This window comes from Rhinopithecus roxellana, chromosome 15 (assembly GCF_007565055.1).
Source record: "Rhinopithecus roxellana isolate Shanxi Qingling chromosome 15, ASM756505v1, whole genome shotgun sequence".
Classification (NCBI taxonomy): domain Eukaryota; kingdom Metazoa; phylum Chordata; class Mammalia; order Primates; family Cercopithecidae; genus Rhinopithecus; species Rhinopithecus roxellana.
Genome location: NC_044563.1, coordinates 44,981,330 through 45,009,087, shown reverse-complemented (window position 1 = coordinate 45,009,087; position 27,758 = coordinate 44,981,330). Strand labels below are relative to the sequence as shown.

General features: G+C 42.2%; 1 protein-coding gene and 1 long non-coding RNA gene across 2 annotated transcripts; one reads left to right on the top strand and one right to left on the bottom strand.

Annotated features, from left to right (window-relative positions):
* Positions 1-348: 348 nt before the first annotated feature.
* LOC115893515 lies at positions 349-10,859 on the bottom strand. Its single transcript, XR_004053539.1, has 3 exons — positions 10,760-10,859; positions 10,154-10,315; positions 349-1,349 (listed from the first exon to the last, which is right to left on the bottom strand). It is a non-coding gene; the product is annotated as an uncharacterized LOC115893515 (long non-coding RNA).
* Positions 10,860-10,904: 45 nt separating this feature from the next.
* On the top strand, positions 10,905-21,606 carry PRSS23 (serine protease 23). Its single transcript, XM_010356029.2, has 2 exons — positions 10,905-11,079; positions 18,007-21,606. Exon 2 carries the CDS (start codon positions 18,020-18,022, stop codon positions 19,169-19,171), a length of 1,152 nt encoding a protein of 383 aa, XP_010354331.1. The 5' UTR covers positions 10,905-11,079; positions 18,007-18,019; the 3' UTR covers positions 19,172-21,606.
* Positions 21,607-27,758: the final 6,152 nt, after the last annotated feature.

Sequence of the window (27,758 nt, the reverse complement as noted above, 5' to 3'; positions counted from 1 at the left end):
ACACTCTGAACAGAGAATGTTACTTAACTGTTTGGAGCCTCAGGTTCTTGCCAGTAAAAAGAGGGATTTGAGTTACTACTGCTCAGGGTTATCCAGTCAAATGCAATAAGGAGTGGGAAGTATCTAGCACGTGGTAAATTTTAAGTGATTATTATTCGTGGTAAATTATAAGTGATTATTATTAAGATGGACTCCAACTATATCAATGCCATAAGGACTTTTTTAAAAGTGCAAAAGTAAATTTGGTGCAAAAGTATTTGTGATTTTGGACCGTGAATTCTAAGTTATATTGTTAAGCTCAAACACATCTTTATTAAACAAAATAGGAACCATTACAATCAACGCATTTTTGCCAACAAGTAATAAGTTTGTTTATTCCTGTAGCATAAAAATCCGTGCTTCAGGATTCAGTGAACTCTTGGAGATCATTTTCTGCATCCTGCTGGCCGAGGAAGCATTTTCCTGCAAAAGGTTGTCGAGATCCTTGAAGAAGTGGTAGTCGATTGGTGAGAGGTCAGGGGAATATGGCAAATGAGGCAGAATTTCGTAACCCAGTTTGCTCAACTTTTGGAAGCATTTGTTGTGCAATGTGCATTCTGGCGACATCGTGGAGAAGAATTGGGCCCCGTTCTGTTGACCTTTCTGCAGGTCTCTCAGTTTTTGATGCATCTCATCAATTTGCTGAGCATAATTCTCAGATGTAATGATTTCACTGGGATTCAGAAAGTTGTAGTGGATCAGACTGGCAAGAGACCACCAAACAGTGACTATGACCTTTTTTGGTGCAAGTTCGGCTTTGGGAAGTGCTTTGGAGCTAGAAGAATCTAGTTCCAACCACTGAGCTGGTCGTCATCGGTTGTCATATGAAATTCATTTTTGTCGCACATCACAATTCGTTCAAGAAGTGGTTCATTGTTGTTGCATAGAATAAGAGAAGATGACACTTCAAAACGACGTTTATTTTTCTCAGCTTATGAGGCACCTATGAGTGGGTACTTACTGAGCTTCTTCACCTCTCCAATTTGCTTCAAATGTCAAACAACCATAGAATGGTAGATGTTGAGTTTTTCAGCAACTTCTCGCGTCATTGTAAGAGGTTCAGCTTCAATGACTGTTCTCAGTTGGTTGTTGTCAACTTCTGATGGCCAGCCACTATGCTCCTCATCTTCAAGGCTCTCTTCTCCTTTGCAAAACTTCCTGAACCACTACTGCACTGTACCTTCATTAGCAGTTCCTGAGCCAAATGTGTTGTTGATGTTGCAAATTGTCTCTGCTGTTTTATGACCCATTTGGAACTCAAATAAGAAAATTGCTTAAATTTGCTTTTTGTCTGACATCATTTTTATAGTCTAAAATAAATATAAAATAGCAAGTAAGTCATTAGCAAAAAACATTAAGAAATGTACATTAAAATGATATATAACATAACATTTAATAATGTATTCCAGTATCAAATGGCAAATTTCAACAATGCAAAAACCACAGTAACTTTTGCACCAACCTATACTATTTAAAACTATAACTTTACACGAAACCATTTTATTAGGTAACTCATTCTTCTCTTGTCAGGTAGTGATCAGAATAAATGCAAAGCTTGATACCTATCATGCTTAGATCAAGAATACCCAATCTTTGAGTGAACTTCATTTCCCTGAAGCTTGGAGATCATTGGGCAGAGGATGAAAGAGTTGATAATAAAATAACAGATTGTAGTTGGGGTTGGGGGACTGCTACCAAGACTGGAATTTGCCTTGAAGCCAGCAATCAACCCTTCAAAGCTAGCTAACAAATCAAAGGCTTGTCATTTATTTGTTTTTAATTTTCCTGCAGGAAGGTTTTTAAGGATTTAAGAGTTCAATTTTATGCAGAGAGAGGGAGAGAGAGATTGCTATCTCTTGTCCTGAAAGAGCAAATAGCTTGGACAACCTCCTTTTCCAAAATGCTATTTATACAACTCTGAGGTCATGGTAGTTTAGGTACTTTAGACTTCCTGGGTCTTCCTGGATTGCAGCCAAGTGACTTTTTCATTTTCACATTACAAGGAAAATTGCCATGTCATCTTGGAGTGGTGTCACATGGCTGGGAAGAGCCCATTTTTATTGGCAGCATGATCCTCAAACCACTGTATGACCCTGCTGTTTGATGGAGTGGACCCACTTCTCATCTGGAGACTCTGTCCTCACCCTGCCTGCACACAATTCCCCAAACAGCACCTCTGCCAGCCTTGAGTAGAGAGACCAAATATCTGTGTGCTCCAGGAAAAGCCAGAAGACTCAAGATGGGCCCACTAAGAAAGTGTGAGGCTTGTGGGTGTAGTGACATCAGAGCCATTTATTAACAGTTTGGGTTTATGTCTTGATTTCCCAGGGGCAGGGATGATAATGTGAGCAACTACTTACAGATCCCACAGGATCTAGGGGCTTTTTCCCACTAATTTTGGTCTGCCGGAAACTGGGATAAAAAAGTCACTCCTCCTTGAAGGAAGTCCCTACCTGCAGCTGCTGGTGTCAGTACTGGAATCTCGTCCCAGTGTGACCTTCATTGCCTCTGTTAGTGTGACAGGTTCCACAGAGCTGTCACCCTGCAAACTCACCCTTTCTCCAGGGGAACAGGCGCAGAGCTGCAGTGGAGGGTACCTGTGTGGCTTCCCTGTCTGACACAGATTTGCCTTCATGTGGTAAGTCCCACCTCACTCCCCCAGCTCCCAGGAAAGGGCTTTCTTAAACCAGCACAGCCCTAGAAGGGCCTCTCTTGTGTCAGATGGGAGAACCAGCCCTTGTGGCATTCTGCAGGGCTTTGAAGTGAAAAGAACAAGGATGATTATTCTTGTGGTTTCCCTAATCTGTGTGCTGAGGGCTGAAGGAGCCAGGTGATCCTGTGTTTGAAATAAAACAGGTTACTCTTCTGAAAAAGGAGGAAGCAATTTGCTTCTACAGGTACAAATCCCCCTGCTGAACCCCTGGGCCAGCCCCCTCTTGCTGGCTTTCAAATGTGACAAATTGGTGCCATTTCCAGTGATGGCTGTGAGGCACTCTTCACAAGCTCACTTGTTTTTCAGCAGCTCCCACCCCCACAAAGAGACAAAGGAAAACCTAGAGGCCTAGACTGTGGGGAAGAAGTGCCAGAACAATCTGCTGAAAGTTAAAAATAAGTTTTAAAGTCAGCTCACTGCTGTCTGTTTTCAAGGTCAGACTGACTGATGATTTCAGTCAAAACAGCTAAACTAGCTTCCCTGTGAGTTCTGTTCAAAGTGGCTACCCATGGCACACCTGACGGCATCCATTCATGGCCCTGCTGCTCAGAGGGCCTGTGCTGCATGTGTAAGAGCTGCAAAATAAGCAATGCATGACATCTTCCTCAATCAGCTTTTATACCAGTAGCTATTCACAGAGTTGTTATCAGTAGCTAAAATAATGTGAGAATCAGGCTCTGTGCAATATGCTAATATTTGCATGCATTTTCTAATGAAATCCTTATAATCTCCTTACAGCCCTGTGAGGAAAGTACTGGTCACTACCCCTATTTTGAAGCAGGCTTTCCAAGTGTGCTAATTATTTTCTGTCTGCCTCCCTCCCATGAGTTCTCCAACCTTCACTACCCTACACCGTGCCCAGAAGGCTGGTCCTTGTAGACAGCCAACCAGACTCCCTTGTGAGCTGACTTTAGTAGGCCTCGGGAGATCAGAGTAGGAAGAGAAGAGGTCAGGGTGCTTCTTTCCAACTCCCTCCATCCTTGGGGAGCCATTTCGTGCAGCAGCTGCAACTCTCTGGACTACTCGGCAATTGGAAGCAGGCTTCCCTCCAAGGTGCTTGTGCTCACTGGACTCTGGGACAGTATTTCCTCCTTTTTGCCTCTTGCCCAGAGGAGTGATGGCTTCTCACTGTTGCTAGACCCTGGATGCCTCTCTGGCTTGTTTGTTCCCTCTACTCTGTCTTCACCTCCATAAGTAGCCACTTCATTAAAGTATCTTCATTTGAACCAATCTAGGGTGAAATGTGCTATTGCCAAGACCCTGAATAATACACCCTGCCAAAAAAGGTGCAGGCCAGAGATGCAAACTCATGGTATTCAACAGTAGGGGAGAAGAAACCTAAGCTGAAAATAAAACAAATACAATTACAAGAGCCATGAGAAAGTTATAGAATGTGTTATGGGAAATCAAAGGCCAAGAAAAATACTTTGTAGAAGATGTAACATTGTGTTAGGCCTTTGAAAAACAGAAGGTAGACAGATGGATATGAAAGAAAGAGTTTCAAGTATGACCAAAGACAGAAAGGCAAAAACACAGAAGTGGAGTAAACTTATGGATGATGTTTCTCAAATTCCGTTCTTTTTTTGAGATAGAGTCTCACTTTGTCATCGAGGCTGAAGCACAGTGGTACAGTCACAGCTCACTGTAACCTTGACCCCCCAGGCTCAAGCCTCCCAAGTAGCTGGGACTACAAGCACGTGCCACTAGGCTCAGCTAATTTTTGTATTTTTTGTAGAGATGGGGTTTCAACATGTTGCCCAGGCTGGTCTCGAGCTCCTGAGCTCCAATTCTGTTCCTTAGAAGGCTACTATACTACGAAATGTTACTTCTGTATTGAAAAAAGAATTCCATGGTCAAATAAGAGTGGGCACCTTTGAGCTCTGGACGGCTTGAGTTTCAACATGTAAATACATATAATTACAACATAAGATATAATTTTAATACAACCCTCTAAAAAACATAAGTTAAACTTACAAATCGCGTACCAAAGGGTTTGGAAGCCTTCAGAGAACAGCTGATATTTGAGCTTGAAAGATGAATAGAATTTTCCAGAAAGAAAAGGAGAAACTTCATAAAAGACCCAATTTCAAATATCCAGACCCCACACTGAAACACATGAAAGCTTACTCCTTATAAAAGAGTAAAGAGAGAATCCAACATTGATGGATAAATATAAACATACAACAAGAAATTTCCATAAAAGATTTTTAAAGTTACAAAGATTTTAGAAAAAAATTCCAATATAAAATCTTCGTTTTCTCTTTTGTTCTTGATCATAAGATCCAGTATGCAAGTTAGAGTCGATCAGAGAAGCCCCATGCAGGTCACTGGAGACTCTTGAAATTTGACCAGAGAAAATGAGAAACACATAGTTATTCCAAAATGTTCCTAATATTTCAGTTTACAATAGTGCCCAGAGTATACGGGAAATTGTGAGTACTCAAGTCTATTTTTCTTTCTGATAATTTTAGATTGGCCTATTCTAAGTAGGATTAAAGCTTTTCCTTGCTGTGCAGCTCTTTTTTTCCCATGATATGTACAAATATGAAAATTTAACCCTACAACGATTTTATGTTAAGCGTTTATATATGACACCTTCACATATTTACATTCAGAGTGCCTGACTACCTATGTTTCCAAAGACTTAAAATGAGTAATCTATACTTAACAAAAATAGAAATTTTTAGAAAGTTTTGAATGTAATACAAATATATTTGTTTTCTGTATTAAGTGCTGTAGAGATTTGAGTGGTTTATCTTGTTAAATTTGTTTTTATTATGGAATTTTACTATGGGGGTTTTATTTTTTACCATAGAAAAATTTAAAGCCTGCATTATAAGAAAAATGTGGTTTTCCTTAAAAAAATACTGACAAATATACAAACCTTGTAATATTCATGGTTCAATAGGTAATTGTTAAATGAATGAACTGATGGTACCACAGAGGAGATTGGAGGAGGAGACAAAAAATACAACCATGGCTTTCATTTGAATCTATAATTCTTCCTAAATTCAATATTAAAACTCTCTTGCCTATAGACCAGACCGAAGACAACAAGATTTGGGGGTGTCAACAGGATTCCTGGGATAAATTTCTTCTTATAAAGTCTGGATTAAACTTTTTAGCATTGATAATATTCATTTATTCAACAATTTTTGAAAACATTTATTGAGCACTCACAGTAATAACAGCAGCAGCAGTGATAGTAATGATAATAATTATAATAATAATAATAGGTATTGTCAATTTAGAATTTACTTTATGCTGAGCTCGATGCTATGGGTTTTGTACTGATTATCTCACTGAAACTTTACAACAGCCCTAAATCAGTCCCATCGTGCAGATGAGAAAAGTGAGGCACAGAAGGTCACATAACTTGCCCACATTCACCCAACAAATAAATGAATTCTAAGTTGAATCCAAGTCAGTCTGACCACAGAATTTCACATCCTTCACTACTCCAGGATCCCACGGTAGGCACCATGGGTGCCCCAAAATTTAAAAATGATGTGGATCATCTTCCCATAAGGATTACTATGTCGTAAGCTCATAGACTGTAACAGCAGGTTATCTGGGCTCTCTATAGACAAGAAAGTAAGGCCAATGAGTGTGGTGATTTACCTAAGGTCACACAGCACCTCTATGGCTAAGACACATTTAGAATGCCCCACCCTGTGTTGACTTTCATTCCAATTCTCTTTGCACTCACTACACAGAGCCGAAAACCCCCACTTACTGACTAAACTACAAAATCCACATAATACTTTGTTATTATCATCAAAGAAATATGAAACCATATGGAAATGATTTTGAAATATGCCCATTTATCTCCTTAGAAATAATCCTTTTTGATAAATTTCAAACTGACTTAAATTGTTGAGGCTACATATGGATCTTGGTCTCATGAAAAATAAGCACTAAAATTGAGTTGAGGTTGAGTTTAGAGTTGGTGCTGGTCATGCCACCCTAAATTTCCAAGTATCATTCAGTCCCATCTTGTTTCCTGCTTTGGGGTCATTTAACAGGTCATTATGGAGTTATTACATAACTGGAACAAAAGCAAGACAGAATCAAAAGGATACTTAGAGCTGGAGTGACATCAGAAACTGATGCAACCTCCTTATTGTCCGCACGGGAAAAGGCAAGTCTGGGAAGCAATATAACACAATGGAATCTCGCAAAAGAATGGGGCAGACTGGGCAGAGGTCACAGCTGTGATCCTTTGTACTGTAGTGTGGCACCCAGTACACTATTTTAGAACTTTGAACCTCAGAATCCTCATCTACAGAATGAAGAAAATCATAGCTTCTCTATTTGTCTTAAAGATTACACATAATAAAATATACTCCACAGTACTTGGCATATAGTATGCATTTACTAAGCATAGCTACAATTACAATTTAGTCCTAGTTCTGCTCCCTTAATTTATGCATTGATTTTCTCATCTATACAGTGGATATTTTTCTTCTTGTCTATGTTACAAAGTAGTTTTGTGAACACAGTGAGATAATGTCCAGATCTTTATGCTTTGAGCTTCAGCTAAAATTCTACCTCAGAGAAGCTTTCAGCACCTGCCAGAGTGGGAATTAATGATTCCCTCTTCCACGTTCTCTAGCTCACGTCTGTATCCTGATCCAGCCAATATCTTGCTTTCTCCTATATTTGATTTTATGTCCGTTGCATAAATTCCTTGAGCTGAGGGGTATTTGCTTTCTCTCCCCGACAGCCCAAATAACCTTATACAGAGTACAGAGTGGATGATCAGAAAATGTGTGGGCTTTGCCCTGAATGCATTTTCAACAACTCGATTGCTCTGCATATAACAAGTATTTGGGAATTACAATTATAGAGTTGAACTGAGTTCTTAAGAAGCAGTGAGGATTTCAGCTTTGGTTCCCCTTACCCCTTCCCCGCCAGGGAGGGAAATGGGACAAGTACAAAAAGAAAAGCAAACCTCTAGGCTTAGCCTGAAGACATCTGCTGTTTACACTGGTCATTTGTCTCAGAGGTCAAAATACAGTTCTATTGTTGTCCTTATGGCAATCGTGGTGTCAACCTAACAGCCAGGAAGTAGCCTCTCATTTTACTCTTGGCAGCTTCGAGGAACAACAAAAGCCGGTGGTGCATGTTCAAACCATGTGCCCCCTTGGGACATCTGTAGTTAGAGTCCTACCTATTAGCTCTTTGGATAGTAGGCAGTAGTCCCTGAGACCAGCTGAGGGACTATTGTGCTCCTGGGCCTTTCTGTGCCTCAGTTTTTCTCTCTGAATGATGGGAATAATCATCTTGTTCTCCATGACTCTACCTTGAAACACTGCAACTACTAGGGAAAAAAAAAAAATGAGCAATGAATGTCAAAGCTGGTTGAGGTGGCACTGGAGGACTACACTCCAAGCAGAGCCAAGCGTGATAAATATAATAATTCCTAATATTAAGGGCTTGTTCCATGTAAGAAACTGTCAAAGCACACTATGTATATTCATTCAATTCTTTAAAGAACTCTATGAGAAAGTCCTGGTTTTACAGAGGAGGAAACTGAGGGACAGAAAAGTTAAGCAAAAAGCCACACAACTAGTAAGCGTCAGACCCTGCATTGGTACCCCATAGTCAGATGCCACTGGCCACTCTTAATTATGTTGCTGTACGGTCCTCCTATTGCCATCTCTTTAATTTTGTGCCTAGCTCAGTGTTTTCCATGTAATAGGTCTAGCTCAATATATATTTGGTGGCTTGAAGTAACTCTAATACAATTTGAGCATGGTTGATAAATCTCTCCCTTCTTCTCCTCCTTCCAGCTATACCTCCAGTTCCTCTATTAAGATACTTACCTTTTAATGGTGTTTCTTCAATTGGGAGCTACAGACCCTTAGAGTGCCTCAATTTAATTTTTAAAATGTTTATAATAAAAGATAAATATAAACACATTCTGGATCATTGGGATGACTATCTCATACCAAGTACTGCCTCTTGATTGCAGCACCTGTGTGTACTAGTCTTTGGCAGTGAGTTACCACTTCACTTGCTATGTTAATAAGAAACAAACAGCACAAATACCTAAATAACGTATTAGAGTCGAGAGAAACCATTGCAATGACATATGGTGTGGGCAAAGGAGATGTGGTAGATGTGAACGAAGGAAAGAGGTGAGAGAATTGAGTCTGCATTGGGTACCTCACACACCATGAGAGTGGTAGAGCCACAGGGAACTCAAAGGTACCCACGCCTCAGCTGTCAGTACCATGCAATGCTGGTAGTTGTTCAGGAAACGTTACTAATTTCAATTTTATTATTCTGGAAGAAATTTTTTTATCTGTTTTGGTTTTATTTGTGAGTTGTTCAAAAGCTGTAACATAAGCTTATATCTGGTTTTGTGTCTGTGTGTGTTTTGAGACAGGGTCTTGCTCTGTCACCCAGGTTGGAGTGCAGTGGTGATCATAGCTCACTGCAGCCTCTACCTCCTGGGCTCAAGCCATCCTCCCACCTCAGCCTCCCAAATAGCTGAGACCACAGGCGTGTGCCACCACAACTGGCTAGGATTTTTGTATTTTTTATAGAGATGGGGTTTTGCCATGTTGCCCAGGCTGGTCTCAAACTCCTGACTTCAAGCAATCTGCCCACCTTGGTCTTCCAAAGTGTTATGATTACAGGCGTGAGCCACTGAGCCTGGCCTATGTCTATATATATTAAGGTGACATTTTAAAATAAAACAATTGAAGCCAAGCCTGGAAAGGTCTAAGAAAATTTTGCCCTTAAAATGGTGGAAAATATCAGTTTCCTTTCTATTTAAGAAACACCAGGCCGGGAGCAGTGGCTTGCGCCTGTAATCCTTGCTGAGAAGGGAGGATACTTGAGCCCAGGAGGTGTACGCTGCAGTGAGCTATGATCCCGCTACTCCACTCAAGAATGAGCTACAGAAGGAGACCTTCTCGAAAAGAAAAGACCACAGAATAATGTGTTCAGGGCTTTCTTATTTAAAAGTAATTGCAAACACCAATGTATTAGGCCTATCAGTAACACCTTGGTGTGAAATAGTACTTTACACCTTCCCTTTCTGAGAGCAGGCTTTGATAGGAGAAAGGAAAGCTAAGTAGCTTGATAGAAAGCATGGCTCGGTGCAAAATCTTGTCCTACCATTCAGTAGCTGTGTGACTTTGGGCAAGTCATTAAACCTCTCCAAACCTCCTGTTCCTTATAAAATTAGTGTAATCTCTGCACCTTCTTCACCACAATGGCCTATATGTAAAGCTAGTTGACAGAAAACGCACAATACACGGTAATCTATGTTAAATACGAAGGCTCTAACACTAGGACCTTAAATGGCAAGGTCTCCAGCCTGGTTAGGAGAGGATTCCCCGCACACCCCCTACCCTGGCCCCCAACCACCACCACCAAGATACCGACCGCTTGGAGTGACTCAGGGAAGCAGGCCCACTGGACGAGGAGGTGGCTCCACCAGCTGGTGCCCCGATGAAGAACTGGGGCCAGTGGGCTCGCCCGCCAGCCCGCCGCCCAGAAGCTGCCAAGCACCCCCGGTGCTTTGGGCTCCACGCAGAACACTGGGTGCTGTAAGGAAATGCAAAGCATTGGTGGCCCTGCCATGGGAATACAGGTTTCTGTTCTTTGGAGGAACCGGAGAAACTAGGAGTTCGGTCAACACCTTAAGGCGCTAAAAGCGTACGTGGGGGTGGGGAGCACACAGGTTCTGAGCAAATTCTTCAAATTTGCCCAGGGCTCCCCATGCACCAGGTGTGGCCCGCGTCCCTAGTTCTAGGCTGCTACTGGAGGGGTCGTCTTTTGTAGGGGACTTGGTCTTTTTGCGAGCTGGCAGCGTGCTCCCAGCAGCGAGGGCCTTAGTCTTGCTCAGGAGGCCGCGCCCCAGACCCGGGGATGCGCGATGTTCAAAGGGTGACTGCGCGCGGGTCCCAGGCAGGAGAGACCGCCAGAGCCGGCGCTGCCTGGCGCCGAGAGGCCGGGACTGGCGAGCGCTGCCGCGCCACCGGGGCCCACCTGCGCGAGGCCGCAAGGCCTCAGGCCCTCTGGGCTGCCCGGCCCTGCTCCGGCCGCAGGCGGGCGGCGAGGGGAGGTGGGGCACGATCTGTGTGCGGTGGGGAGGGCGGCGGCCGCGCTGCTTCCCCGAGGCCGGAGGCGGGGCGGGCGGGCCTGGGATGGCGCGGGGGGCGGACCCGCCAGCTGCCTGCGCCGCTCGCCCGCTCGCTCGCACTCGGCTGTGCGGCGGGGCAGGCATGGGAGCCGCGCGCTCCCTCCCGGCGCCCACACCTGTCTGAGCGGCGCAGCGAGCCGCGGCCCGGGCGGGCTGCTCGGCGCGGGTGAGTGCTGGCACCTACTAGGGCGTCCGCCCGGGGGTGGGAGAGGCGAGGCGCCGGGAGAAGCGGGACAAAGGGCCGGGTGTGCACGGGGTACGGTAACTGCGGGCTACTGGAGGCACCGGAGACTTCGCCAGGGCCGTCTTCGGGGTTCCAGGATGCGGGCTGGGGGCCTGAAGGAGCTCTGGGGAGACAGCGGGGGCTGCAGGGCATTTGGATTCATGCAGTGTCACCCATGAAACGGATGGGGAAAGAAGATTTTGAGACTACTGTCTTGAGTGCAGCATGTTGGTTGGGAAGCGAGAGAGCCGGCTCTCGGCAAGCTGTCCTTCGGCGGGGGCGATGGCTACACCCCCATGCATCCCCCCACACACCACCACTACTTCTTTTCCTTGAGTTTTGCATATACGCGATTCCATCAAGTTCTGAACATTAATTTTTAACCCTGGGCATGTGATTGTGAACACACCTGAGCAAGCAAGAGAAGTGCAAAAGTGCAGCAAATATAGGCTGGGAAATAGAATCTGTTCTCTCTGGAGCCGTAGTGGATGCCCGTGTGCGTTCCGGGGGTGCTAACCCTAGACACTACAGTCTCAACTAACAACAGTTGTTGTAAGCAAATAGTTCTTCTGCCTGTAGGCATTCACGAGTTAACTTTTAAATAAAAGTTTTAAAGTTTTACAAGGAGCGGGAGAAGACTTGTTCAGATGAACACCACCACTCCCCTCCAGAATACAAATTAGGTTTGCTTTCCAGCACCTCAGAAGAAAGCAGCTGATAAAAATCCTGTTTGTTTTACTGCCCACTGGGCGACATCCGTAAGAATTCAGAAACTCAGTGTAGGTATTGGAACAGGGCTTGCTTCTCTCAGCTCCTGAAACTAAATTTGAGGGTTCCCTGTGCGCTCCTTAGGAGCAGGTAGAGCAATGCCAGAATCCTCTTCACATGGCCATGTGAGAAAGAATTGAATTTATAGATGAAGTCAGCTGTGGCCAAAAGCCCTATGTCAAAGTAGTATCAGGATATTTATTGCATGTTGTTTCAAGATCCTACTTATGCATGAGAGTATTTGCGACAGGTTTATAACCGTGTCTACCATGAAGTCTGTCAGGAGTGGATTGGAGGTGAAGTGGGGAGAAGGAACTGAGAAAATGCCCCCAGAAGCCACTATGTTTATTTGTGAGAGTGTTTGCACCCCATCTGCATATGAAAAGTTTTCCTCTGCAGTTTTCCTAGTTAAAGTCAAGTGGTAACTTGTCCTTTCTTGTGTCTGAACTGGGAAGGAAGCCTTTTTCCAAGGTACCTAATATGGATCTCATTTTTGTAACACGACTTATTCAGCTGGATGGTGAATATGGATGCATTTTCTGGCTGTAGCATAAGTGTCCATTAATGTGTCTGAGAACATTTTTGTCCCCAGTCTGCAATGGTTAATAGTCTCAGGTTCTCCCACATATCTCTTCTCATAGATCCCTTAGGATTTCATCCACCAGGCATTATTCATGCCTAACTCCCACAGACTCCAGGGAATTTGTTTCTCATGTTCTCAACATTAGCGGGTTATTTTGCATTCTGTTCTTATTCGCCTGCCAGGTTTATCCCAGGCTCAATTTAGTTTACCTAAAATCCGATAGAGAAGAAGCTAAACTTCATTTGACCACAAGATTGTGTTTAGGGTTGCTGGACTTGTAAATGCCTTGCAGTTTCCTGTACAAGACTGTAATTCTTAAACTATTATGTGATTAGGTCTGTTTTGCCTTAACAGGGTCTGTGACTCAGGAAAACGAGAACAAGCCTGACTGCAGAGTATTCACAGAGTTTGGTTCATTTTTATCCATTTGCTTTAGGATTTAGCATGGTTTCACTGTTCCATATCCCTAACCATTGATTCCATGTAAGACCTTTGTCATCTCTCCAAATGGTGTCCAAAACCTGTATCTTGGCAAATGTTCCTGCCATTTCTTTCTGTCATTACTGTTTATAGCGGCTGCAGGAATTCACAATTTGTACAATAGAGAATACATGACCTAAGGATTAGGTTTTCCCTCCCAGTACTTGTTTGCTATAGGAGTTAAATCATTCTCTCAAACAGTGGCCCTCTTGAGGAGACCTGTGTTGTTGCAGTTTTCAAGACTAAAGTGCCTTGCAGGAGATAGTAGTCACTGCACCCAGACTCCGAAGAGATTGTTGTTTGCGTATCTGTTAAATGTATGAAGTCCCACCACCAAGGGCCTATGAAGTGGCAGCATCCTCAAAAAGTATAAATATTTTCAGACAGTGGCTCATATTGAGTGATGGAGGGTGGAATGTGTAACCCATTTATGAATCAGATACCCAAAGCTGGAAAATGAATAGTTTCTGTATTACTAAGCATGGTGAAAAAATACTTTCTTACCTTCATTTTCCATTCTTCCCTGCCAGTTAGGTAAAATGATGCACGGAAACACTTAGTTGGAAACCTTAGCAGATAATTTATGTATATGAGGAATCTTTACTCAGCAAAAGCTTATTCCTAGAAATGAAATGTTATAGACCTAAATTTTCTTCATCCAGACTTAGGTAGAAGGAGAAGATTTGAAAATCTTCATTCCATTTTTAAGGTGTGAGTCTTTCAGGCAGCTCTGCAAGGATATGGTGATTCATTTATGAGGGTGAGAGAGAATTTAAAATTATGTAACTAATTAGTTACCTTTCCAGGTGTGGGATTATGAATGTTTTCGTTACATCTGTTTATACCTTAGACGAGTGTTTATGTTTAAATAAACAGGTATAGCACAGGCTTACCCAGCGTTTATACAAATGGGAGCAATAATTATTTGTCTTCTGAGAAATTAATCCATTATCATGTGAGTTGAGAAATTAATGTAAATCCACAAACCTAATTTTAAAGTGTCACAGTTGTGCATCATTTGTTGTGTTATTAATGAGGATGAGCCAGGGCAGGCTGCGAATGCCTCAGGAAAGACCCTTAATGGACAAGAGGGTTGTTTCCCCCTCAGGCTTTTTTTTGGGGCCTGTCTTATGAGCATACACACCCAGCCATCCCTCCACTCCGTTCTTGAAAGCTGCCTTCTGCTGGAGTCACAATTTGTACAATAGAGAATATATGACCTAAAGATTAGGTTTTCCCTCCCAGCGCTTGTTTGCTATACGAGTTAAATCATTCTCTCAAACAGTGGTCCTCTTGCAGACTGATCAGGGAAATCTTGTCTGCCAGATAGGTGAGAGATTAGCGTGATACATTTTCCTTTTCCTTTCCCCCTCCTCTGCCTCCACCCTCCATAATTCCATGAATCAATGGTCCTGAGACATAAATGACAGTACACTGTAGACAGCATCATCTCTGACCTGGACTTCTGTGATTCTGGAAAATTATAAAATTAGGGAATCGTGAACCTGAAAAGACCAGAGCTAAAAAGACCAGCTAAAGAGACCGTCTGATTGAGGATGCTGTTCAGAAGAATTTCTAAACCACCCTAAATAAACATTTGGTAAAGGACTAAGCAACTTAAGAAGCTTGTAGCTTTAATACAGACATCAGTTTAAACCCATTTAAGGGCTTGAGAATCTACAGCTGTATCTTCTAATTTCTGATTAGATATTTTAAAAATATCTAAGCCTAATCCATTTGAAATAATTTGATGGGAATTCATTTCTAAAAGTCTGCATTCATTTCTAAATCTGAATTAAAGTTTTTTAAATGCAATTTTATAACTTTTAGGGTTACATGGAAGCTTTAAGCAAGATATATAATGCTGTCAGAACAAAGTCATCACACAAGTTAGTAAATAGGGTTTAGTAATGTAGAGAACTTGGAAGCAGAGTTGCAAACTAATAGAAATTAGGACTTTTTAAGTCTCCGAAAAGTTTATTCTTCAAAGTTAAAGCTTCACGCTGTCCTATTGGGTTAGCAGTTTGTTTTGTTTTGTTTCTTATAGATGGCTGGCTTCTCCTTCACTCTTGGCTAAATGAACAGAATTTAAGTTGTAAGAACTCTGAATTAGTAATATTCTATCGTGCAGTAGACTCTTTAGCATTCTCTAACAGGACTCTGTGATTCAAAACTGGTTGCAAAGTTTCTTGAGACATAATCATTCATCATTTTGCCAAAGAATACATTTGGTCCTCTATATTGGGAGGTTGGAGTAAGGCTGTGGCTAATGAAAGAGGATATTGTAACTGCCATGTTCTTCATGCACATTGAAAATATTCTCTGTAGCTGATGATAATACACAGTATAATACTACCTCATCTCCTACTGTGTCTCCCCCAAGAATCATATTTTAAAAACAAGAACACTTGGCAGCTTGGACCTCTGCATTCTGTGTTTTCTTTCTTAAGATAAGCTGAAGTAAAACTTGGCTTACCACCTCTGCTGCTCAATGTAAGCCACATTACCATTCACCACATTACTCAAAGGGAGGAGAGGATGGTGCATTGGGGCCCAAGATACAGCCATGTGGGAGATCTATTACTCCTCATAGTCCATGTCACACTTGGCAGGGATTCTGGTGTGAGTGGGGTATTTGGTCACCTAGACAGCAACTTACATAGAGAAAAGGCTGCTCAAGTCCTAGATAAGCCCAAGGGATGAATCCTCAGCCAGTAGGTGGGAATAATCAGACAGAACCATGCCCCACAGATCTCCTAAAGGGTTGTCGTCACCACACCCATCTCACTGCCCAGTTCTCCATTGGCAAGGAGGACTGAGCTAGCATTGGCATCCCTTCCTAGTCCACTTAGAACCTTTAGTCTTGGCAGTACTCCCAACAAGCACATATAAATAAGTGTGTGCACATATGCAGGCGCCCCATGACTTCAAGGATTTAAAGAAATAAATATATGTCCTTCCTACAAAAGGGCTCAGGGACCCTTCCTATTTGGAAAGATGGAGACAGGTAGAGTTTCAAAGAATCAGAGAGTCCCAAGGAACTGGCTTTTCCAGGACCTTATTTCTTTCTTTTCTTATCCCTATTCTCCCTGACAGAAGTGGAAGCCAAGAGAAAGAGTCAAGCTAAAAGGTCCCAGAGGTGGGTGGGGCACACACATAGTTTAGAAACACAGTGTGGATATTGGGAATGAGAATGGGCACGCTCCCCTATACTACGTCAGATCATTGGGATTTTCTAGTTTTATGTAAAAGGGAGCAAAAAGCACCCACAGTTGTCAGTAGATCTGTCCTCTCAAACAGGAAGAGAATGAGAATAACAAAACAGTTTCTTCCTGACTTCTGCTGTGTTGTGAGAGCCTCCTGAGACCTACCCCTTCGGGCTCCTTGTTTTTGGATGCTTGGTTGTGAATGAGTTACCCTACCTGCTGAGTCAGCTTCTACTGAACCAGAAGAGTCAGAGCCACTGAGAGCCAACTGATGCTTAAACATTTACGAAAGCACTTTCAGTCTGCCTCCTTGTTGTTTTCATTGTGGGATGATTGATCTGGGCATTTAAACATACCTTGCAGTATAAAATCCAAACTTCTTCATTTAGTACACATAGCCCTTCAGGATCTAGCTCTTGCCTGCTGCCTCCACCACTTCCTCTGCTCCACCCTTGTTGAGTGTGATTCCCAAAATTACTCACACGGTTGCATGTTGCTGTGCCCTTGCACAGACTCTTGTTTCCCTTCCCTAAGTATCCCCTTCTGTCTTATGTTGTCAGACTTCTTTTCAACTTCAGTACCCATCTGAAACATCAGGTGATGCCTGGAAAATTTCTAGGGCAATTTGTTCATTTAGAGGGTAAATTTAAATTACTGAATACCGAGGCATCAAGGAGGGACAGCTCCACAGTGTGACCTTTACTAGGACTACTATTGCTTCTAAATGATGGGTACATTTGCCAAATTATACATTTGATCCTCTATATTGAGAGGTTGGAGTGAGGCTGTGGCATATTATTTCTCAAGCATCACTTTCCCTAGAAGGCCTCTCTTGTTCTTACTCCCACAACTGGCCTCAAGCTCTTTCTCTGAGCTACCACATCATCCATGTACATCATTGTCATAAGCAGTCAGCATGCAACATTCATTCACTTTTCCATTAATGCAAGCATCCATTTAACAAGTCTGTGTTAAGTGTTAGCACAGGCCCAAATTTAAGGGATGTAGCTGGGAATACAGATACAAACAACTGAAAAAGTAACCAATGGTAATAGTCATAGTGTTATAGCTGATGCAACATTAGAGCTTTAGATATTGACAAAGATCCTGGTAGTGTACGACATAATCCAAAGGAAGAAGGAATATTTTATTAGAAGCCTAGCCACTCTGGAACTCAGTATATATAATAGTAAAGGTTGTTGTAAATTCAAAGCAAAAAACAAAAACAAAAAATCTCATACCCTTTTTCGAATGCACCATCATTTAAAAACCAGAGGAGTGGTGGTAATTGTGACACTGTGGAGTGGTCCTTCTTTGATGACTCAGTCACTCAGTAAGCCATGTAATTTAAATTGACCCTCTGAGTGAGCTCTGAGAAGTTGCTCTGAAAATATCCAAGTACATGTTACAATGAGAATGAGAGAAGCAGGAGGGAAAGGCAAGGGCATCAGGAAGGTAGAAGAGAAGGAGGTTTAGAATCAAGCACAAAGAGGGCTCAAAATCACATGGAAATTGGGGCTGGTCAGTCAATTAGCCAGGGGACTAATGACTTTATGCATGCTGCTCTGTAGTCTACCATCATTAGGGGCATCTTAAACATAGAAAGGAAGGAACACCCAATTTCACTTCAGGCACCCAGCCACAGGAATGTTCCTAAGGTCGAGCCTTTGCGTTGAAAGTGAGACCCTTATCTAAGGATTCCTCTCCACACCCTGATTCCTGAGGAGGGTTCAAAGACAGAAACAATGACAGGCCTGTTGCTGGGCTTTGCTGTCTGCAGTAAACGAATGTTCAGCCCTTGCCCTCCTGACCTGCTTGTCTTTGTTTCTACAGAACAGTGCTCGGCATGGCAGGGAGTCCAGGGCTCCTCTTCCTTCTCTTCCTTCTGCTCTGTGCTGTCGGGCAAGTGAGCCCTTACAGTGCCCCCTGGAAACCCACTTGGCCTGCATACCGCCTCCCTGTCGTCTTGCCCCAGTCTACCCTCAATTTAGCCAAGCCAGACTTTGAAGCCGAAGCCAAATTGGAAGTATCTTCTTCATGTGGACCCCAGTGTCATAAGGGAACTCCCCTGCCCACTTATGAAGAGGCCAAGCAATATCTGTCTTATGAAACGCTCTATGCCAATGGCAGTCGCACGGAGACACAGGTGGGCATCTACATCCTCAGCAGTAGTGGAGGTGGGGCCCAACAACGAGACTCAGGGTCTTCAGGAAAATCTCGGAGGAAGCGGCAGATTTATGGCTATGACAGCAGGTTCAGCATTTTTGGGAAGGACTTCCTGCTCAACTACCCTTTCTCAACATCAGTGAAGTTATCCACGGGCTGCACCGGCACCCTGGTGGCAGAGAAGCATGTCCTCACAGCTGCCCACTGCATACACGATGGAAAAACCTATGTGAAAGGAACCCAGAAGCTTCGAGTGGGCTTCCTGAAGCCCAAGTTTAAAGATGGTGGTCGAGGGGCCAATGACTCCACTTCAGCCATGCCCGAGAAGATGAAATTTCAGTGGATCCGGGTGAAACGCACCCATGTGCCCAAGGGTTGGATCAAGGGCAATGCCAACGACATTGGCATGGATTATGACTATGCCCTCCTGGAACTCAAAAAGCCCCACAAGAGAAAATTTATGAAGATTGGGGTGAGCCCTCCTGCTAAGCAGCTGCCAGGGGGCAGAATCCACTTCTCTGGTTATGACAATGACCGACCAGGCAATTTGGTGTATCGCTTCTGCGATGTCAAAGATGAGACCTACGACCTGCTCTACCAGCAGTGTGATGCCCAGCCAGGGGCCAGCGGGTCTGGGGTCTATGTGAGGATGTGGAAGAGACAGCAGCAGAAGTGGGAGCGAAAAATTATTGGCATTTTTTCAGGGCACCAGTGGGTGGACATGAATGGTTCCCCACAGGATTTTAACGTGGCTGTTAGAATCACTCCACTCAAATATGCCCAGATTTGCTATTGGATTAAAGGAAACTACCTGGATTGTAGGGAGGGGTGACACAGTGTTCCTTCCTGGCAGCAGTTAAGAGTCTTCATGGACTTATTTTAGGAGAGGCCAAATTGTTTTTTGTCATTGGCGTGCACGTGTGTTTGTGTGTGTGTGTGTGTGTGTGTGTATAATATGTCATATAATCTTTTACCTAATTTCTTAAAATTGCAAGATGACTGGCTTTATTATTTGAAAACCGGTTTGTGTATCATACCATATATCATTTAAGCAGTTTGAAGGCATACTTTTGCATAGAAATAAAAAAATACTGATGTTTGGGGCAATGAGGAATATTTGACAAGTTAATCCTTCACGTTTTTGAAAACTTTGATTTTTATTTCATCTGAACTTGTTTCAAAGGTTTATATTAAATATTTGGCATACAAGAGACATGAATTCTTATATGTGTGCATGTGTGTTTTCTTCTGAGATTCATCTTCGTGGTGGGTTTTTTCGTTTTTTTCTTCAGTGCCTGATCATTGATGCTTCCATAAGGTAGTGTTCCCATTTAGGAACTTTGACAACATTTGTTAGGAAGTTAGAATATTTTGGATTTGGAGGCATTTGCACAGTAGTCTTTGAACAGTAAAACAATGTGTTGACTATACTGATACACATATTAAACTATACCTTATAGTAAACCAGTATCCCAAGTTGCTTTTAGTTCCAAAAATAGTTTCTCTTCCAAAGGCTGTTGCTCTGCTTTGTAGGAAGTCTTTGCATATGGCCCTCCCAACTTTAAAGTCATACCAGAGTGGTCAAGACTGTTTAGCCCAACTCTTCCACTTAACAGGATTTCACTCACGTTTCTGGAACTAGCTATTTTTCAGAAGACAATAATCAGGGCTTAATTAGAACAGGCTGTATTTCCTTCCAGCAAACAATTGTGGTCACACTAAAAACAATCATAGCATTTTACCCCTGGATTATAGCACATCTCATGTTTTATCATTTGGATGGAGTAATTTAAAATGAATTAAATTCCAGAGAACAATGGAAGCATTGCTTGGCAGATGTCACAACAGAATAACCACTTGTTTGGAGCCTGGCACAGTCTTCCAGCCTGATCAAAAATTATTCTGCATAGTTTTCAATGTGCTTTCTGGGAGCTATGTACTTCTTCAATTTGGAAACTTTTCTCTCTCATTTATAGTAAAAATACTTGGAAGTTACTTTAAGAAAGCCAGTGTAGCCTTTTCCCCACTAGCTTTAAAAGGGCCCCTTTTGCTGGAATGCTCTAGGTTATAAATAAACAATTAGGTATAATAGCAAAAATGAAAAATTGAGAAAATGCAAAATGGATCAGAATCATGCCTTCCAATAAAGGCCTTTACAAATGTGTTATCAATATTATCAAATTACAGCATATAAAGAAAAAACTTGGACTTACTGTATGTTTTTATTTTATGGCTCTCAGCCTAAGTAAGCACTTCTTTCTAAATGTATCAGGGAGAAAAAAGCAAATGGACTACAAGGCACATGTTTGCTGTTCTTCCACCCCAGGTAAACCTGCATTGTAGCAATTTGTGAGGACATTCAGATGGAGCACTGTCACTTAGACATTCTCCAGGGCTTTCTTGAGCTTTTTGGAAGGATAATTCTGATAAGGCACTCAAGGAATATACAACCACAATGCTTTCTTCAAATCATATAAGAAATACTATGCATAGCAAGGAGATGCAGAGCCGCCAGGAAAATTCTGAGTTCCAACACAATTTTCTTTGGAATCTAACAGGAATCTAGCCTGAGGAAGAAGAGAGGTCTCCATTTCTATGTCTGGTATTTGGGGGTTTTGTTTGTTTTTGCTTTAGCTTAGTGAAAAAAAGCTCACTGAACACCAAGACCAGAATGGATTTTTTTTAAAAATAGATGCTCCTTTTATGAAGCACCTTGATTCCTTGATTGTGATTTTTTGCAAAGTTAGACAATGGCACCAAGTCAAAATGAAATCAATGTTTAGTTCACAAGTAGATGTAATTTACTAAAGAATGATACACCCATATGCTGTATACAGCTTAACTCATAGAACCGTAAAAGAAAATTGTAAAATAATTCAACATGTCCATCTTTTTAGTGATAGTAAAAGAAAATGTGGTATTAAACTATCACAGTAGTTGACAGAAAAAGAAAAAAGGACTCATGGCATTATTAATATAATGAGTGCTTTACATGTATTAGTTATACACATTAGAAGCATATTTGCCTAGTAAGGCTAGTAGAACCACGTTTCCTAAAGTGTGCTCCTTAAACATCATGCCTTACGATTTTCTACCAAAAGTAAAAAGGGTCATATTAAGTCAGAGGAAGATGCCTCTCCATTTTCCCTCTCTTTATCAGAGGTTCGCATGCCTGTCTGCATATTAAAAGCTCTGGGAAGACCTGTTGTAAAGGGACAATTTGAGGTTGTGAAATCTGCGTTTAAATAAACATCTCTGATCACAAAACCCTTGTTTTCTCATGTAATGCCTATGAGCAATCTGGTGTTCTAATAAGTACATTCTGGGGATCTCTGTAACAGCCTTTTGGTTGAGGTGATAATGTAGAAAGAATGATGAGTCCGAGTGGGGTCAGGTGCCTTTAGGGTTTAACCAGACCCTGTAACCAGGATTTGGAAGTCTTCACAGCATGAAATTAGAAACAATAAATTTGAAAATTATCAGTCGCTGAGAATCAGAAGTTTGTGGCAGAACTGGAGACACATATTTTACATAGACTTTACTCCAAATTTTGAATTTTGGAAAGGAGATAGTGTTTTTAAAAGGTGGGGAAATAGCCTTAAAGAGGTAAAGAAATATGAACCAGTAAATGGCAGAGTTGTATGTGTATTCTTTCTTTTTATTGTTTTTGGACCAAAAAGGGATTGAAATACCAAGGTCATGCTCCCAATTCCCTGTTCCTTTGTAGCTCAGTCTACCTGCTTGGGGAGATGGGAAGCACCCGGTGATGCCTGGATCATGTATTCAAGGAATCACTCTTCCCCTAACAAACCCTACAGGAGGTCTTTAACTCAGAACTTGTTAAGGATGACTAAGCCTGTCCTGGAATGATGACTCTAGGCTACCGTCTGCTAACTGAAGGGTAAATGGCAGCCATCCAGGGAATTCAGAGGAATTCTGACAGTGATCCCCAACACTTACTAAGGGCTTCCTTCTTCCTTTGCCTGGGTTCTGCTGCTGTTCACGTCTGCACTTTCTTTGTTCTTGTCATGAACCAGCTCAAGTATACCTTGAAGTTGCCTCTAACCATTGATTTCTATGGATGTTTGATAAGGCAGCCATTTCATTTATTCAGAATGGGATTCTTTTGAGAATGCTATGAATAATGAAGCTGGGGCAGCAGGTGTAAGCCAGGTGTGTCTTGGCCAACAAGCATGTTTGGTCACCTAATTATTAACCTTTCAAAGCACTGTAAAGAGTGCAGACTGGCAGCCATCCTTGCTAATCTAGGAACAAAGGTGGGGCTGCAGCTCCCTGTTTCTCCTCTCTGGGCTTCCATTGTGATTCCTGTGATACCTTCTTTGCCTGGCTCAGCATTCTGAGGGCCTCTAATAGGGGAAGGGCATTTAAAAATCCTTTCGATGGGATGGGGTCATCGTATATACATAGACATGAGGCCATTTCTGGAAGACCAACAACACATCTGTTTTTAGTCTGGGGTTCCCCCCGGAGGAGGAAATAAACCAGTTTCCAGAACAAGAGTAAACAGGGGTTGGCTGGGCATGGTGGCTCATGCCTGTAATCCTAGCACTTTGGGAGGCCGAGGCAGGTGGATCACTTGAGGTGAGGAGATCCAGACTAGCCCTGCTAACATGGTGAAACCCCATCTCTACTAAAAATACAAAAATTGGCCGGGCATGGTGGCACATGCCTGTAGTCCCAGCTACTAGGGAAGCTAAGGCAGGAGAATCGCTTGAATCTAGGAGTCAGTGGTTGCAATGAGCCAAAATTATGCCACTGCACTCCAGCCTAGGCAACAGAGTGAGACTCTGTCTCAAAAAAATTAAAAAAAAAAATTTAAAAAAGGGTAAACAGGATTGAGAGCTAAGATAGCAGCCTGGTATGGGAAGATGATGGCCTTGGAGTTGGGCAGACTGATTCCATAGTTGCCTAGTTCCTTATGGCAAATAAATCCCAATGCAGTGTGGTTTAAAATTTAAACCCTCCTACATGATTTAAAGATCCTCCCTCTTCTGGGATCTAGCTTCTCAGTGGGCTCGGTTGAAGCTGAGGAAGAGAGAAAGGAGACAGGCATCTTTATCTGACTCACTGCGATGATGTTCTCTCTTCTTTGCTTGCTGCTTCTCAGATAACACCAGCTCTTCTACCCTCTTTAGCCCTTACCTGTGGTGATATAACCCTCTGTCTCCTGCTTTTAGGGGCACCTTTATCTAACAGATAGCTCTCTCAAATACACAGCCAGCAAGATGCTTCAAGCCCAGTCATCTTGTTTCCTATTTGCATAACCCACAAGAAACTCATAGGCTTGCTACACCTGTGTGTTAGTGGCTCATTGAGAATTTGGAAGGGAATATGTTTGAGCCTCAACAAACTGAAGTGCAAGGGCCCCTGGCAGTAGCAAACTCATTCTGTTTAAGAGACAGATGGGGAAGAGTTCAAAAAGCTAGATTCCAGCCAGCTCATATAGAAATTAAGGATTCTGGTAAGGTCTTTTTAATTCATCTTACTTGCTGGGGGATACAGTTAAAGGACTTTAAGTAGGAGCCCTGGTGGGGCCTCATCAGGACCGACTTATCCATGAAGGGACAGTGGGCACAGTGCCTGGGGCCCACAGCAGTTTTAGACATCACACAGAAATATTTTAACTTATTTTAAAATCAAAAGAAGAAAGTGAATTTTTAAGCCTAATAAAATGTGCTAATATAATGTTAATATATTTATCTTAACAGCCATAAAATATAGTTTTTAATATTTTTAATGGAGGAGGAGACTTATGAAGCTAAAAGTGCTTAGGGCACACAAAAATCACAATGCAGCCCTGAAACTCATTTATATTTTACAATATCTCTTTGGATGTTAAATAGAGAATGGATTTTAGGCAGTGGCAACGGGAAAACTAGTAATCCAGGTAAGAAATGGCAGTGACTTTGACTATGGAAGTAGAGGATAAAGTAGAGGATATTGAATAGTGGTCATATCTGGAAGAGTATATATTTGAAAGTAGAGCCAACATGAATAGGTGTGGTAAAGGGGGAATCAAGAATGACTGCTTGGCTTGGGGCCTGAGCATCCAGGCAATTCCAGGTGCCATTTGCTGAGATGGGAAAGACTAAAGGAAGAGAATTAGATTCTGCTGTGGAAATGAAAACCAAGAATTCCTGTGTCAGTAGTGTTAGGTTTCAGTTGTCTAGTGGACACCCAAATGCCAATGTCAAATGAAATATAGGATCTCTGATTATGAAGCTAAGTAGAAATATCTCAAATGTACTTGTAGATGGTATTTAAACCACACAGAGATATATCACCTGGGGAGAGAATGAGGCTTGAGAGGAGAAGAAGGCTGAGGACTGAGTCCCAGTCCACCAACACTTAGTAGAAGAGGAGGAGGGTTCAGTAGAAGAGGAGGAGGAAGAGGAGGAGAAGAAGTAGGAGGCAGTAAGGAAGCTGGTAAGAAGCCACCAATAAGGTTGAGGACAAAGAGGAAAATGTAGCCTTAAAGAAACTAAGAGAAAAAAGTTGGAAGCCAAGTTGAGGAAGGGGAGACAAACGGTGGGACAAGATCAGATTGCATTTTAGGTTATGTTTAGAAATGTCCCTCTGGCTATGGTGGGAAAGAAGGGGTGGAAGGCAGGAGACCAGAGAGGAGTCTGTCTAGTCCTCCAAGCCCCAGCTGTTTTCATGACAAGCAGAACCTTGCCTTGTGTATCTCTGTGCACCCACCATGCAAGCATGGGGCACTGTGCACCAGGTATGCTTATCATGCCTGTGAATGAGGGATTGATTAACTGAATCCTCCAGGGACACTTGGGACAGCTGTGCCCACAAGAAGAGCAAGAACCTGGGCATCAATGGGGTAGTGCAAACATGGGCCCAGGGAGGCCCCCTGCCATCCCCTCCTGCCTGGAATAATGTTTTCTGAGAGGCAGAAAGTGCAGGGTGACTCTTCAGTGTGGTATTTGTCTATGTGTGTATCAAGTGTGTAAAAATAATGAGTGCTCTCTTAGTCTTGATTTATCACTGCCCCTTGTCTTTGCGCTATTAAAAGGACTAAGGCCCTCTCTTCCATAAAGAGCAAGAACAGCTTTGAGAAGTGTTAAGTTCCAATCCAGTGAAGAAAGACTGAAGTGTTTGCCTTGGAGAGAATGAGGAGAGTCTCAGGAAATGAAATAAACAGACAAAGGGGCTAGAATCCGAGCAGCAGCCATGGGAACAGCAGCCGGTTCTTGCCATTCAATGAGCTGTCTTCTCAGGATGGCCTTGCCTGGCTATCTTCTCTGAAGTTCAATGCTCCTCAGCCCCTTCTTTGGGCAGTTCTTTATTGCCCTTCCCTGTTTTTTTGTCCTGCTCTGCACTTATCACTAACTCTGTTATATTTATGTATTTGTCCTCTGCCACTAGAATGTAATTTCATGAGGACAGAGGTTTTTGTCTGTTGTGTCCACAATTAGTACAGTGCCTCGCATGTAGGTTCTCAATAAATAATGTTACTCAAATGGATGATTGAATGAATGATCCCAGATGGTTTATATAACCCATAAAATGATGACTTAGGATTACTTGAGCTTGGATATTCCTTGGGTCCAAACACATCCCAGAATAAAACTCTTGTGGTATTTTGTATGTATTCTGTTCTATTCTAGCATGTGTTACATTGCTGTTGTTATTTATGTGTCTGTCTCTCCTACTAGACTATGAGCCTTGCAAGAGCAGGGGCTGAGTTCTGTTCTTCTCTGTCTTCCTTTATCTGTCCCATGGTCTAGCATAGGAAATATTTGTGAGAAAATGAGTGTCTGTCTGTCTTGACCTGTCATGACAGAGATCCTCTCCCACATCTCACAGGCAACAAGCTAGAGTTCAGTGCTATCTATCACCTCCTCTCCAGCTCCCCTTCCACTGCCCTGATTTCACCTTGATTTTTCTCCTTTAACTATGACAGCAGATTCCAAATTGGATTCTGAGCCTCCCAGCTCACCCACACCTGCCCAAGACATGTTCTGAAGCAAAGACATGATCAGGCCCCTCCCCTATGTTTCCTATTGACTAGATGCTGGTTACTAGAGAAGTTTAGTTTTCTTAGCCTTGAATCCATGACCCATCCAATATAGTGATCAGATTTATCCCCCATTGCTTCCCAGAGTCACAAAATCTGGCGTCTAGCCAAGTTGCACCAAACACATCCGTGTTTTCAACCCTCTATCATCGCTCAAGCTCTCCTACCCTCTAGCTAGGTTGCCCTTCCTCCATCTCTTCAATTAGTCAATCAGTCAGTTATTCATTCAGCAAATGTCCTCAAGCCCACCTTGGTGCCAGTCACTGTGTTCACGCTGGGGCTGCAGAGATGACTGAGATACATCCCTGTGCTCAGGGTTGTTTATGTGTCTTCTCCTTTTGAGGTCACTGTAGTCATGACTCTTGCTGTACCGCCCAGAGTGATGAGGCTCAGTAACTACCCTCTCCACAAAATATCTTGGCCTCAGTACAATGGAATTGCCACTTTGTAAATTGAACGAGTTGAGTGTTTCCCATACATTTTAATAAATCTTTGAGTTACCATCCTGTCTGATTATTACATTTCCTTTCTTGGATTTATTAATACTTGCTCCACATCCAGTTCCCTGATGGAAAATGCCATGTTTGGTAAACTAATATAGCCCCAAGCATGACTAATATCCTCTGTGGATAAGGCATTCTGGGACATAAGGACACTGTTTTTTAAAGTGACAGGTTTTACTACTCCAGGATGATTTGCAGACCAGCTGAACACAGAGTTGGAATAGAAATGCCACCATTTTGCCTTTCTACTCTCACAGAAAAAAAATGTATTCATTGAGTATAACATAATATCAGGAAGAATTCATTCAATTCCTTCATTATATCTTTACTGATCAGCCTCTTTATGCTTCGTTTTGTTCTTCAAGCTGTTTAGTGTCCCAAATTCTCTTCACTCTATTTGTCTGAGTTCCTGAAAATTGTAAAATCCTATGAAGATTCATCTGCAAAAAAGTTTAACTTGAAAATCTAATTATTTATAAGATCCACTTTTGTGAAAGAATAATACATAATGATCATGTTTGAGTCTAAAAATCTGGCCATTTATAGTTGTGATCAGATTTATTTCCATTCTATATTTTTTGAATGGCCTATTTTTCCTTGAAAATATAGTTTTTGAGGGGCAAGAAAGCCTTTTTTGTGATTTTTTTTATTACCATCTAACTGAGCTTCTGTTTCCCTCATGCTTTCTATTTCATGTATAGTATATTTTGGATCATGTTTTTATTGACTCTGGAACTTCCTGTAACTTTTTATATGGTGTTTCTTTTAGATACTGTTTTAAAAACTTTTTCTTTTGAAATGTGTCAATCTGTCCAGAGAATTAAGTAAATGATGTGCCTATTTTTAAACTCTTTAGATAGCTATAG

Coding starts and splice junctions, on each gene's coding strand:
- PRSS23 (XM_010356029.2), top strand. CDS start 18,020: ATGGCAGGGAGTCCAGGGCTCCTCTTCCTTCTCTTCCTTCTGCTCTGT.